The 14245-nt window shown below is 46.2% G+C and overlaps 3 protein-coding genes across 5 annotated transcripts; all 3 read left to right on the top strand.

The window, feature by feature from the left end:
* The first annotated feature begins 1232 nt into the window (after positions 1-1232).
* LOC123429076 lies at positions 1233-3892 on the top strand. Of its 3 annotated transcripts, none has more exons than XM_045113140.1 (2): positions 1233-1379; positions 1513-3892. In XM_045113140.1, the coding sequence occupies exon 2, from the start codon at positions 1523-1525 to the stop codon at positions 3569-3571; it is 2049 nt and encodes a 682-aa protein (XP_044969075.1). In that variant the 5' UTR covers positions 1233-1379; positions 1513-1522; the 3' UTR covers positions 3572-3892. The 3 variants fall into 3 exon arrangements, with proteins under 3 accessions (XP_044969075.1, XP_044969073.1, XP_044969074.1); XM_045113138.1 differs by having other exon boundaries at positions 1504-3892; XM_045113139.1 differs by having other exon boundaries at positions 1467-3892.
* A 2421-nt stretch (positions 3893-6313) lies between these two features.
* Positions 6314-7967, top strand: LOC123429075. Its single transcript, XM_045113137.1, has 2 exons — positions 6314-6533; positions 6626-7967. The coding sequence occupies exons 1-2, from the start codon at positions 6324-6326 to the stop codon at positions 7280-7282; spliced, it is 867 nt and encodes a 288-aa protein (XP_044969072.1). The 5' UTR covers positions 6314-6323; the 3' UTR covers positions 7283-7967.
* A 1657-nt stretch (positions 7968-9624) lies between these two features.
* On the top strand, positions 9625-12502 carry LOC123429074. Its single transcript, XM_045113135.1, has 2 exons — positions 9625-10207; positions 10306-12502. The coding sequence occupies exon 2, from the start codon at positions 10336-10338 to the stop codon at positions 11377-11379; it is 1044 nt and encodes a 347-aa protein (XP_044969070.1). The 5' UTR covers positions 9625-10207; positions 10306-10335; the 3' UTR covers positions 11380-12502.
* The last annotated feature ends 1743 nt before the right edge of the window (positions 12503-14245 follow it).

Raw genomic sequence — 14245 nt, 5'->3', positions numbered from 1 at the left:
AGTGTGCAGGTGAAGTCCGGTTAGGATTGACTCTCCGTGTTGGACTTAGACGTCTAGTTGGAGTCGGCTTGCTAGCCAGGTTGATGTATATATATATGCAGCATTGCGTGAGTTTTGTACACCAAAAAACGAGAAAAGCAATAAAGAGATTATTACGAGGCACGACACATGCCTCTGGCCATCTTTGTGTTGCTGCGTTCGCGTGCGTGTGTTCTGGTCCCGGTGTTTGCGTAAGCGCCGGTGAGATATCGAGTGATACAACTAGTTCGTATACGTTGAGCCGAGTTGTACGTACACGGCTAGTCGAGCTGCAGGGTGATAGTGTGTTCGATCCTGAGGGCGAAAAGCCAACAATGTTGACTTGACTGTGTACTTGATAACTTGCTGTGTAGTTATGCTAGGTAGCAGTGTCATAGTACTCTGCAGTGAAGGTGATCATTTTCTTCAGAGTTGGGAGGTACCAACTAATGCTTTAATAACAGGGAATTATTAGATGCCGCTTTGTTCAGAGTTGGTCAATTATTAGATGCCGCTTTGTTCAGAGTTGGGCGGTCTCAACAATAACAAATGCTAATGAGAACTATGAGATGATGGCCTAGTACTAGTACTTGATCACTTGCTCTGTAGTTATGCTAGGCAGCAACATCATAGTACTCTGCAGTGAAGGTGATAATTTTCTTCAGAGTTGGGAGGTACCAACTAATGCTTTAATAACAGGGAATTATTAGATGCCGCTTTGTTCAGAGTTGGTCGGTCTCAACAATAACAAATGCTAATGAGAACTATGAGATGATGGCCTAGTACTAGTACTTGATCACTTGCTCTGTAGTTATGCTAGGCAGCAGCATCATAGTACTCTGCAGTGAAGGTGATAATTTTCTTCAGAGTTGGGAGGTACCAACTAATGCTTTAATAACAGGGAATTATTAGATGCCGCTTTGTTCAGAGTTGGTCGGTCTCAACAATAACAAATGCTAATGAGAACTATGAGATGATGGCCTAGTACTAGTACTTGATCACTTGCTCTGTAGTTATGCTAGGCAGCAGCATCATAGTACTCTGCAGTGAAGGTGATCATTTTCTTCAGAGTTGGGAGGTACCAACTAATGCTTTAATAACAGGGAATTATTAGATGCCGCTTTTCTCAGAGTTGGTCGGTCTCAACAATAACAAATGCTAATGAGAACTATGAGATGATGGCCTATATATAGTATGGCTAACGTCTGTCTTCTTAGTTTCATGTTTCAGTAGTTAGCCACCTTCTTCAGTCTATTAGTAGCAGGGAGTATTGAGTGTCCTTTGTACTTCCTGTTTCACTGCTGGCTGGACCTTGCCTGAGTCCGAACTTGTGCCGCTCGCTGCAATTGTGCTATCACTTGGTATGTGTAAACAAATTGGTTCTGATTTTCTGATTGAGATGATCTAGTTTAGCTGCATTAATTAGGTTCTTCTGTTTAATGAAACAGCTGCGCCGATCCTATGGTAAAAATTCATTCCATGCAGTGCATGCAGGGCAAGATCAATGGCTGGAGGGCCTATAGACTTCTGGAATGCGTGGGCGGTTCAGATCCTGGTGCTGGCGAGCCTCACTCTGCAAGTCATCCTGCTCTTGTTAGCCGGGATACGTCGGCGTGAAACATCTTGGCGACTCTTCAGGTTCATCCTCTGGATGGCATACCAGCTGGCTGATGCCACTGCAATATATGCTCTTGGTCACCTCTCTTTCGACGGTGCCACACGTCGCGAGCATCGTCTCGTCGCGTTTTGGGCACCGTTTCTCTTGCTGCACCTTGGCGGCCCGGACAACATCACCGCCTACTCACTTGAGGACAACAGACTCTGGCTGCGACACCTGGTAACTCTTGGTATGCAGGTTGCCGGAGCTGTCTACGTCCTCTACAAGCATTACGTCGGCACTCAGGACATGTTCGTGCTTGCTGTCATCTTGATGTTCATCGTCGGTGTTCTCAAGTACGGAGAGAGGACAGCAGCACTGAAGGGCAGCAACATGGACAGCATCCGGAGCTCGCTTAAGAAGGAACCACGTGCCAAATGCCATTTTTACCTCGATGAAAGACCCCCCAAAGGGGGATTCAAGGGGAAGATGGACGAAGAAGAATTCCTCATGCGGCATGCTCACTCCCTGTTCCACATCTGCAAGCACGCAGCTGTTGATTCGTCGGGCAGCATGGGTGAAGACAACCGTGAGATCAAAGTACTTGAACATCTCACATATGAACAGAGGTATGTGTTGATGGAGTTGGAGCTCTCCCTGATGTATGACATCCTCTACACCAAGGCAGCTGTCGTCCACAATTTATTTGGTTACTGTGTCTGCATAGTCTCACCTGCTGCCGCCGCCGCCTCGCTTTTGGTGTTCCAGTTCAGTGGCAAAGCTGGTCACAGCAGAGTGGATGTTCTGATCACCTACATCTTACTGGGCAGTGCCTTACTCCTCGAGATGAGATCTCTGCTGAGTGCACTTGGGTCGAGTTGGACACTCCCATTCCTGTGTGGCACAAGATGGAGTTGGCTTCAACATGAAGTTCTCTGCGGAGGGGGATGGGATCGGCTTCGTCGTAGGATTGTATCTCTTCACCGGCTCATAAAGGTCATGGGACTAAGCACATGGTTGAGGCCGTCAAGGAGGTGGTCGGGCACTGTGGGGCAGTATAACATGTTGCATTTCTGTACTCGTCCCAGCAAAAGGAACAGCCCTCTAGTGGGTAGATTTGCCAAAATGCTGGGGGCCCACTCGTGGACCGTCAAGTTTCCAGAGGAGCTGAAACAAAGGTTGATGATGTACATACAGGAATTGGTGAGCGATGGGAAAGTGAGCACACAGGGCATTATCAGGGAGAAATGGGGTGAGGAGGCACTCGACGATTGTAATCTGCATGACGATGTGCTTAAACCTCTAAAAAGAAAACTAGGCGTTGAGTTCCAAGAGGGCGTCATTATCTGGCACCTCGCCACCGACCTCTTTCTCCTTGGCGAGAATCGGAAGAAAGCAACGGAAGAGACCATGGAAGAAGAAGCATTCTATGAGGAGTCTGTCAGGGTGATGTCCAATTACATGATGTTCCTCCTGGTGGAGCGCCCCTACATGTTACCGGGCCTTTCTCAGAGCAAATTGTACCGACGAACCTGTGAGAATCTGGTCAGCATATGGTCCCAAGAAGGCCAAGAGCACCCAGCTCCCAGCTACGGCGACTTGTTCCGCCTGTATGATGGCCCCAATTCTCGCTCCCGCTCCAGTCTGCAGTATAGAAAGAAGCTTGCCGAGATAGTGCAAAAAGAGAATCCAGATATCACCGATGAAGTTCCCCGTGTCCGTTATGCAATCCTCGTTGCCCAAGAACTCGTCAAGAATGAAAATGACGAGAAAGTAAAGGGCACGTACAGCTCATTGCAGGTGCTCTTCTATGTGTGGAGGGATTTCCTGGTCCACGCTGCTAATAAGTGCAGCAGGGAGTCCCATGCCGGGAAGCTCAGCAGTGGAGGTGAGCTCACGACCATCCTGTGGCTTCTTACCGAGCACCTCCACCAACTGGTCAAGCATAACCGATAACTAAAGGCGGAAGAAGCAAAACAAGGCATTTAGCTGGCACGAATATTATCACTCTCGTCCAATTAGGATTCCTATTGCATTTATCTCAGTATAATGAAGCTGTGAGTCTGTACCAAATAGTGTCCTGTCTTGTTTATGAATCAACCTTGGTTTTAGTTGTAAGAAAAATGACATAGCTGTTCTTCCATGTATTTGCTTGCGTAATTGTTTAAGCTTATTACCAAGTATCCATGGATAGGGCAGAAGAGTGTAACACTTCATTGCCTGCATATTCATATCGTGCCCAGTAAAATGCAATCATTCGATGCAGATCTGGAACAAGCTGGGGACTTGATGGATATGAAATTGGCAAGTAGGCACATGTTTGGGACTGTATTTTATCTTACTAATCCCCATGATTCCTTCTAAATGTAGTGTTAACAAGCTTCCAAATGATGAGTTGGTCTGCAAGGTGCTCTTGATGCCATGACAGCGCAATGAGCACCAGGTAATTAATCTCTCACTATCTAATCTGTAATTAATTGTTGGTTGTAGTTAGTTTGTTAATTAGCTTTGCTAAAGATGACATGTACTTACTTGGTAGCTAGCAGTGGCCTCTGCACAGGTCATGACCGCTCAGGCAGCTAAAATGGATTATAAATGGACTGTATGTGAAGCAAGACGGAATTCTTAGTTCCCTTGCTATTCATTAGTTAGCTTGTCACTGTGTTTTGTGGTGAAACGAAAAGGTGGTAACCATCAGGGAGGTTTGGCATGGAATGATTTGAAATAAACCGACAACTGTAGGCTTTTCTTGGAATATGGTACTGTTAATCACCTATAATATTTTGGTTCTGTGGTGGCTATCCAGGTGATCTGATACTGTTTAATGTAGCGTGTGTGTGCTAGTTATGAAATACTATAGTATTTGGGAGTGAGAAAAAACAGAATGCAGTTCTGATTACTACTCCTTCTGCTGCACTCACATTGCAATTTGGCGAATGCAGTTCGGATCAACTCGGTCTGCATCACTAGAATCTGAGATTTTGCCGAGTTCAAGATGTTTACCGAGTGCAATTTATTACTTTGTTTGTTGAGTTTATTTATTTTTTGAACTGGGCAAAAAAATATTTGCTGAGTTCTTTTCTTTTGCACTGGGCAAAGAAATCTTTGCCGAGTTCCCTCGTCATAGCTTCCAATCGTAAATAGGTCTCGATTCTCCATACGTTGTAGAGACGACCATAAACGAAGCGTCCCAGTACATCTATAGATAACCTGCATAAGAGAAGTACTTTTACCATCAAAAACCTTATCATTTCTACATAGCCAAGGTGACCAAATAACGACAAGTGCTTCCACCCTGAGAAGAGTTCTAAACCTGTGTTCAATCCCATGTAACCAGTTGCCAAATATATTAGCAACAGTACAAAGAGGATACAAGCCAGAAGCTATTTGGATGACTGACCATATAGAATGAGCGAATTTGCATTGAAAGAACAAATATTTTATTGTCTCATCATGTTGACAAAAAACACATTGCGTATTTTCATGTCAATTTTTTTTAATAAGGTTATCTTTAGTAAGAATGACTCCGCCACGAAGATACCATGCAAAGATTTTATTCTTAAGAGGTATCTTCATGTTTCAAATCTTCTTGTTATTATCAACTGGCACATCAGATTGGAGCAAAGCTCTGTATATGGACTCCACCGAGAATTGTCCATTTCCATGTAGATTCCAACGAAACACATAGGATCCTTGTGACAGTTCCACCGTGGACAACCGCCGAAGCAGAGTGTTCCACGATTGTAGTCTGGGTCCAATTAAATTCCTTCTGAACGACGCATTTGGCGGAAATGATTCCAAAACCGTGGCGATGGTACCTCCCTTGTGACGCACAATATTGTACAGAGTTGGATTTTGTTCTTGGAGTGAAGCATTACCTAGCCACTTATCCTTCCAGAATCTAATTTCCGAGCCGTCCTTAATCGAGAAGGTTCCATAGTGAAAGAAATATTTCTTCGTAGCCATTAAGCCTGCCCAAAAATGAGAGTCCCCAGGCTTCCAGTATACTTGGGATATTGCCTTTAAACCCACATATTTTCTCTTTAGTGGGGTTTGCCATACACCGTCATCTGTCAATAACTTAAACAACCATTTGCCAAGTAGGGCCTTATTTTTGACCTCAAGGTCATGAATGCCCAACCCGCCTTGGTCTTTGGGACGGCAAACCACACTCCATTTAGCCAGTCGATTTTGTTGTTCCTATGAGCGTAACACAAAACAATTGAAAGGCATAAAATAAAATAACCATTTGTTATAGACAACTCTCCTGATTTATGGTGCAGTTTTTTTTTCTTATTACGCTACAAAAAATGAATTAGCCCAATTCTAGTCTTGTAGGGCTCGTGGTACGCAGGTATCAACGGTTCTGTTATCAATTCTAGTCTTCCTTAATTATTTATTCAATTCCCGAAGCAACCACCATGTGAACCCATGTGTGAAACTTTGGTTCTCTTGCAAAAGGTACTTCCTCCGTTCCTAAATATAAGTCTTTTTAGAGGTTTCACTATTAGACTACATACGGATGTATATAGACATACTTTAGAGCATACATTCAATCATTTTGTTTCGTATGTAGACCCCTAGTGAAATCGCTTAAAAGACTTATATTTAGAAACGGAGGGAGTACATACGTGCGTAGTTGGTGTTCAGTCATCTGCTACAGGTGGAGAAGTATTACTGATTAAGTAATTTTTCGGGCAGAGAAGAGATGCAGCTCGAGTTTGACTTGGGGGTCGAGATGAGAACTGAAAAAGAAGCCGTGCGTTTTTGCCTATATATAAGAAGAGAACAGACTAAAGTGGACAAGTTCAGAGTGAGGATGGCGCAGGAGAACCAACACACGGATGTTGTCCTGCCTGTCGCCGACCCAACTGAGGGTGGCATTGTGGATTCTGCCGGGCAGCGCCTGGAATCGCAGGTATGTTTCTTCTAATTGATCAGAGCGTCAGTGTCTCTGTTAATTTCTGTAGTTAATGGACTAATTAAATTGTTTGTGCATGTTCATCGTAGAACGCTAGGCTGAAAATCGACATAGGCGAGAACAGGACCATGGTCATTGAGATCACCCTTACAGGGAAGCAGTGCCTTGCGGGTGTCACGCCACCGGCGGTCGACGCAGCAGCAGCACAAGCAGCTGAAAACCAGGAGTACATGGGCCAGATGCGCGGATGGCTGATGACCGTGGGCACCCTGTTCATCGGCATGTCATTTCAGGCGGCGATGCGGCCGCCAAGCTGGATGCCCAAGGATTGGTACCGTGTGCTGATAAAGACTGGTTCCATCCGTATTCCCTGGTCCCGTCTTTCTCCTGCAGAAATGGCGGCGCCGGATAACATCTCCAAGGAACAAGCCATTCATGCCTTCAAGTACGTGGTCATCAACACGACCACTTTCGCCATATCTCTGGCACTAGTGTCAGTGCTGGTGATAATGAAAAGGTCGCCACCGACACGTTTCATATCTATGGTAAAGTTTATGGTGGGGCTCCTCTGCTTCTTTGTCGCATGGACCTTCGCCATCGGTAACTCGTATGATCCAGCCGGTTCATGGGTGGTCATTGAATTCCTCGTGTTGCATGCCTTTGCGTTGGTTGCTGCCTTCTTGGGCGTGATGTGGCTGCCCTATGGCCAGCTCTTAAGCTTTTGCCGGAGCCGGCTGCCCGGATAAGCTCTTGAGAGGCCACAACTAGTGATAATTTCGAAAGGCTTATGATATGAGTGATAACAGCTTATTGATTTTCAGTGATGATGAATGTAAAGTCTAGGATGAAACTGCTGGACTCATGCCGTCGTTGTTATGTTTGTTAGATGAAAGTACTAGCAATAACTTAATAAAGATATCATGTTATGCTTGTTAGATGAAGTACTAGCAACAACTTAATAAAGATATGTTCTGTAGTGAACTAGTGATTCCTCCTACATCAAGAGGCTTAGCAATGGCGGTGGGTTGGCAGAATCAAGCCGCATCGAGGTTGAATAACATGTTTGCTATGTAGTTACCTGATAAGGTTTGGTAATTGAAGAAAACCAGCCTTTTAATCTGAGATGGTAAGAGTAAAGCTAAAGTGCAGTAAGGCAGTTGTCGAGAAGTTCACAGTGATGTTTAGGAAACCGGTAGTCACCGGATGCATGATCCCCGATCGTGGCGTGAATCGGCAAGTTGTACATGGCGCTGTAACAAAACGATCTGTGTATTCCATTCTCCCGAGTTAACTGTTGATTCTTCAGGTTGGTTTTCAGGTTCGGATCCTGACAGAAGCTCTCCATTTGGCACGCCTGCTACATACTCCAGTTTGTAATCCCTGTGCCATCCATCGAGTAATGCTACACCTACAAAGACTTACGTAAAGATTTTACGTACAAACTGATGTGTAAGATTGTGATTGGTAATTGAGAGATGAGGGGCCCCACCCCCACTGAAAATCAGCGGGGGGGGGGGGGGGGGGGGGGAGAAGAGTTAGTTTGGAAGGTTAAGTAAACCTTTGTAAGTTTTTGTATGTCTACCATTATTGTTATGGATATTGGGTGCAACCGTTGGGAGATGGTCGCACGGGCTATCTTCAACCGGTTTGGATGGCGTGCTAATCATAGGCCAGGTGTATAGGCATCGTAATCTGTTTTTAGCTACACCCAATATGGTAGTCATCTTGTCATTTTATCTTTGTTTTACTATTGAGCTTCGGGACCTTGTGGATTTATGACTATTTGTTACTTTTTAAATAAAGATGGCTGCATGCATTGATTGATGCAGAGGCCGGGGGCTAAGTTCCTCCTTTTTAAAAAATAAATAAAAATAACGATTACTTCCTAAATCCAAGCTATGCTGCCCCAGAGTCAATAATTATTCCTGTTGAGGGGCTGAAAAGTGCGTAGTTGTTTCCTTTCATGTGCATTACTCTCCTTTTTGTTTATCAGAAAGAAATAAGGGTACGTGCATACTATTCGAATTTGGAATTCTGGTATTTGAGTACAAACGAGACATTGTCCTAATCGCCACCATCTCTATCTGCTGTTAGGTCCTGCTTGGACTTCGGTACAGCTAGTACTAGTGCTGCTGTTACACAGGTATTGCCACTGTCACATTTCAGTTCAGTGCACTTGTATATATGCACTTCGATTGTTGATTATATCTATGACAGTTATTTTGTCCTGTCTAACGATCATATATTTTGTTTATTGTTAAGTAGTAGAAACATTGCGGTAAATCCATTATTTTCCACCGATCTCCTCTCAACAGGAATCAACCCCCAATTCCCTGTTAGTGCCGCGCGTTGCTCCTGCTCAAGGTCACAGAAGGGGATTCATCTTCGTCGCCTTCTTGCCGTGGCTCGGCCTGACCAGGCTGTTAACTACCTCCTGGTTGCCATCACATGCTCTGAGATTGTAGTATTGCTATTTGATTTAATGCAACTTCCACTACACTACATGGTCTGAACAATAAAAAAGACATCATGATAATTCACATGTAGGAACATGCTTGAGAGTGTGTTTATCCACCTAATTCGGCTTTTCTTTCCAAATATAATATTGACAGGCTTACAAATGATGAGTTGGTCTGTTGGATGCATCCCGCAGCACGCACCTTCACGTATGATTCCTCAACATTATCAGAGTTCTTAATTTCTTGATTCTTTGGCTACTTGTTGAAAGTGCACAGCCAGTTGGACTCCTTGTTGGCTAGCTCCTGCGCCATGGAAATAAGAGTCACATGTAATGTTGACTTAACAGTGTCCTACCACTGTCAGTTGCTCTGTAGTTTGATCTAGGTAGCAGTGTCATACTCTGCAGTGCAGGTGACCACTTTCTTCGGAGTTGGGAGGTATTTCCTCTGTCCCAATATAAGTGTAGTTGATCTACTATAAATTTTATATTAATTTAGTATTAAATTTGCGACACTTATTTTGGGACGGAGGGGGTATTACACAGTTTACACTACCACTCTATGATCTTCTAGCTCTGTACTATGCAATTAGGCTGTGCTCAGTTACTGATTTTGTCTTTGTACAGTTGTTGCATTCCAGGATCAAACTCGCAGCAATGGTGGATTAACTGGTCCAGCCAGATTGGTGTTCTCTTCAGCCTCGGCTGCCAGATCATATGCTCCATCTCTTCTCCCCATAACATGGTCCGGGAATAGAGTATTGTTGGCCGATTGGCATACATAGTATTGTTGGTCGACTGAATGCAGCTCGTACACTACCATGGTCTCAGGTCAACTATAGTACTGTAGGTGGTGTGGTGTGGTGTCCAGATGCAGGCACATGTTTGAGACTGTATTTATGCACCTCATCTCATTTATTATAGTGGATTATCCTTCAAAATACGTGCATCCAGCGCGTACTCTCACATGCGGATGCGGTTCCTCGCTGTTATCAGTGTTCTTAATTTCTTGGTTGTTTGGATACTTGTTGAGAGTGGACAGAAAGCTAGTTGGCATCCCATGTTGGCTAGCTTCTGTAACATGGAAATGGATAGCATATTCTTTCAACAGTCTACTACAACTACTCAGTTGATCTGGACTCAGCTAGCAAGCAGTGCCATACTCTTCAGTGCAGGTGTTCACTTCTTTCAAGGTTTGGAGGTACCCTTACACGTACGTACATACGCTATGCCATCTCCCACCTGAATATGTGCAATTAGGCTGTGCTCTTACCTTGTTCAGTTGTCATTACTGATCCTACGTTCCTACAGTGATTGCGTTGCAGGGTCAAGATCGCAACAATGGATGGGGGGCCGTTGGGCTTCTGGAATGACTGGGCGTCCCAGATCGGGGTCCTCTTGAGCCTCTTCTTCCAGGTCATACTCCATATCTTTGCCAACGTCCGTCGGCGTGACGGTGGCTCATTTTGGCTGAGGTCCCCCCTCTGGGTGGCGTATCAGCTGTCTGACTCCACCGCAACATACGCCGCCGGCCAGCTCCTCTTCAGCGGCGCAACAAAAGACCACCATCTCATTGCCTTCTGGGTGCCATTCCTCCTGCTGCACCTCGGTGGCCCGGATAACATAACCGCCTACGCCCTTGAGGATAGCAAGCTCTGGGGGCGCCACTTGCTAAGCCTTGTGGTGCAGTTCCTGGCAGCTGGATATGTCCTGTACAGGCATATCATCGGCAGCGGGACCTTGCTCATGGCGGCTGCCGGCTTGATATCTGTTGTCGGTGCTGTAAAGTATGCGGAGAGGACATGGGCGCTCCGGTCCGCCAAGTTCAGCAACCTCCAGAGCTCTCTCAAGGTACGGGAAAATGACATGCATCACCAGCAATTTTACACCGAGTATCAAGACTGGTACAATGATGGCGACCTAGCCCTGCATCATGCTCACTCCCTGTTTCATATCTGCAAGCGTGGGATAGTTGATTGCGTGATTGTGCGGGATGACCCAGATAGCCTGGATTCTCTGGACATCAAAATAATCCAGGGCCTTTCGGAAGACCGTGAACACATGTGGAGGGTGATGGAGATGGAGCTCTCCCTCATGTACGATATCCTGTACACAAAGGCAAGTGTTGCCCACTCTTGGCCTGGCTATTGCATCCGTGTCATCGCACCGCCCGCCATTGCCACCTCTCTCGTGTTGTTCCAGTTGAGCAGCAAAGATGATTACAGCCTAGTTGATGTTTACATCACGTACACCTTGCTGGGTGGCGCCTTGGTCCTGGAGACGAAATCGCTCCTTGTCGCACTAGGGTCAAGCTGGGTATTTGCCTTCTTGTGTGCCACACAGTGGGATTGGCTCCGGCATTCTGTTCTGTGTGCTGGAAGATGACATCAACTTCGGCACACATTTTTTGCTCTCCGCCGGTCCTGGCCTTGCAAGAGGATCATGACAGGAAGCTCAAGGAGGTGGTCACGCACCATGGGGCAGCGCAACATGCTGCGGTCTTGTGCCAGACAGGCCGATCCAACAAATCAACGCCTCGACAATCTGTTCAAGATGCTGAGCCTCGGCAAGTGGTGGGACAAGAGGTACTCGTGGACCATCGATGTCTGTGAGAAGGTCAAGAAGCTCGCATTGAACCTCACAGCAAATGATATCAACACAATGGGCTTGCGCAGGACTAGCTGGGGTGAACGGGCACTCAATGAGGACCTCTATCCTGGGCTGTGGAAGGAGTTGGAGGTTTATCATGGGGTTGACTTCCATGAGAGTGTCATCAGCTGGCACATCGCCACCGACCTGGTCCTTGCTGAAATAGACCGAAGGGGCCATCATAAGTCTGATGACAATGTGGAGCTAGTCAGCGTACTGTCCAACTACATGATGTTCCTCCTCGTGGACTCCCCCGACATGCTACCAGGCCTTCCCCAAAACTGGTTGTATGAGCAAACCTGCATACAACTAAAAAAGATATGCACTGAACACAACACTAGCTCACCCAAGAACTTGTTCCGATCACACCATCACCGCTGGAAACCTTCTGAGCTTGAGAGGGAGATCGCCATCGATATAATGAGCGAGTTTGAAGAATCCAACGTCAGCAATCCTCGGCTCTCTTATGCGCGCGTTATTGCTCTCAAACTGCTTCGTAGGAAGGAAAACATGGTTGATGCGCTGCTATCGCTGTGGTTGAACTTCCTGGCCTACGCAGCCAACCGGTGCAACAGGGAGGCGCATGCGAGGAAGCTTGGCAAAGGCGGCGAGTTGCTAACTGTCATCTGGCTTTATCAAGAACACCTCCACCAAGTAAAAGAAGATGGAAGAAAGGGGCCGAACCTTGTTTAATTCGGTGTACTAATGAATGTCCAGAAATATCTTCACCTTCTGTATTTTGTAAACTTACCTTTCTTCAGTTCAGTTCAGCATCTTTGTTCATATTAAGTTTTTGTTACTTATGAAGAATTCTTCGGAGCACAAAGCACCAATTGACATGCTAGCTAGCCCATGATTGATCCAGTGACCAAATTGTGCTGTACATGGTTTTTGTTCATATTAAGTTGTGTGATTTATTGGCAGTAGCAGAAAGTCACGCCCAGCTGGTGTTCCGTGAAGTAGCAGGTTCTGATGGAGTTCCTCCTATGACAGCAGAGCTTCGGGTGTTGGCAATGCGTAGGAGTTCAGCGATCACCTCTCACCATCTAATCTGTAATCAACTGTTGGAGGTCTTTGGAAGATCTGTGGTTTGGGAATGAATGATTCTCTTGCCGTTCACTTTTAGACCTGCTTTGTAGCGAATTGAAAAGGTTTGATCTGAAAATTAACTTTCAGAAGAAGCTTCTCTGATGGCTTGATCTGAAAATTGTTCTTTTTGTGTTGAACTTGTCTGAACATAAATAGAAAGTGTGAACTTCAGAGGCGTGATGCTTGCTTTTTAGTCATTGCTTGGATAATTGTTGGCCGACCAATTATTAGGACATATCTTCATTTCCTTGTGGGGCCAAATAACCCGGTAAGAGTACTTAACCAATAACGTAACAGTAACTTGCCGAAGAGAAACATTGTGAAACCGGGAGCAAATTATGTGTCCTGCTGATTGAAGTTTTCTTGGAAATGGAACTGTTCATCATCTATTTGTGGGTTGTGTGCTGGCTTCCATGTTACTACAGTATCAGGTTTTTTATGGCGTGAGAAAAAAACAGCATGATCGAGGTTCTGATAACTATTTCTTCTGCTGCAGTGACAATGCATTAGAGCCAATGCAGTAAACTTGGAAGCAGTGTTGTTGTAAAACAAGCCAAGGTATGGCTGCCTGCTGTTGTCCCGAATGATCGGGCTGCCCGTCGTTGCTCTGCCATACTCTGCCTGGAGAGCTTGAAATGTGGCACTGGCCAGTACGATTCCTAGTAAATCTGAGCATGGGCAGCCCGGCCCGGTGACCCGGCCCAAAAAACCCGGGCCACGCCGGGCCGGGCTTGCAGTTCGGGCCGGGTTCGGGCCGGGCTTTCAAGCCCGGGCAGCAGTTCATGCCAGGTTCGGGCCGGGCTTTCAAGCCCAGGCAGCAGTTCAGGCCGGGTTCAGGCTTGCACAAATCGCCATTTTACCTGGAGGCCCGGTCCGGCCCGGCCCGGAAATCCCTTTTTAGTTCGTTTGGGCCGGGTCGGGCTAGGGCCTGATATTTAAATTTTTTGGTCGGCCGGGCTGGGCTTGGGCCTGAGATTTTTAGTTCGGGCTTTCCAAAGCCCAACCTGGTGTACGCCCAGGTGAAATTCTAGTAACATCAGGTATTTGTGTTGTCATTTTGAGCTTTCTTTTGCTAGAAGGGCATTACTTAGAGCATCTCTAGCAGACCCCGTATAATATCCCGACCCGTAAAATAATCGTTCAAATACAGGACCGCACGAAAAAAGTTGGCCGATTAGACACTGCAAACGCGTCGGACCCGTAAATATTTTTGCGCGGCGCGGTAAAAAGCTCCTATCGATCTGCAAAAACACAGTTTTTGCGTTCGCTTCTACGGTGTCCTGTATCAAGAGAAAACAGCTGGCGAGAGCCTAACTTCCACGGAAAGTTCCTCGTCCGCCGTCCACGTCCACCGTACGCCACCCCGGACATCCCCGGGCGCTGGCCGCCCGTCCTGACGGTCGCCATGCTCGTCCTGGCCAGATTCGGCGGCGGAAGCTAGCTAGCTAGCTCCGGACTCCTGGATGGATTCCAGGACCTAGCTAGCTCCTGCATGGATTCGTGGACACCGGAG

The sequence above is a fragment of the Hordeum vulgare genome, chromosome 2H (genome assembly GCF_904849725.1).
Source record: "Hordeum vulgare subsp. vulgare chromosome 2H, MorexV3_pseudomolecules_assembly, whole genome shotgun sequence".
Classification (NCBI taxonomy): Eukaryota; Viridiplantae; Streptophyta; class Magnoliopsida; order Poales; family Poaceae; genus Hordeum; species Hordeum vulgare.
This window is presented reverse-complemented; position numbering and strand designations above follow the sequence as displayed.

What these genes read in the sequence shown, in the direction of transcription:
- LOC123429075 (XM_045113137.1), top strand. Translation starts at nt 6,324, where the DNA reads ATGCAGCTCGAGTTTGACTTGGGGGTCGAGATGAGAACTGAAAAAGAA. An exon ending in GGCAGCGCCTGGAATCGCAG is followed by an intron (nt 6,534 to 6,625) that starts GTATGTTTCTTC and finishes TGTTCATCGTAG; the next exon opens with AACGCTAGGCTGAAAATCGA.
- LOC123429074 (XM_045113135.1), top strand. Translation starts at nt 10,336, where the DNA reads ATGGATGGGGGGCCGTTGGGCTTCTGGAATGACTGGGCGTCCCAGATC.
- LOC123429076 (XM_045113140.1), top strand. Translation starts at nt 1,523, where the DNA reads ATGGCTGGAGGGCCTATAGACTTCTGGAATGCGTGGGCGGTTCAGATC.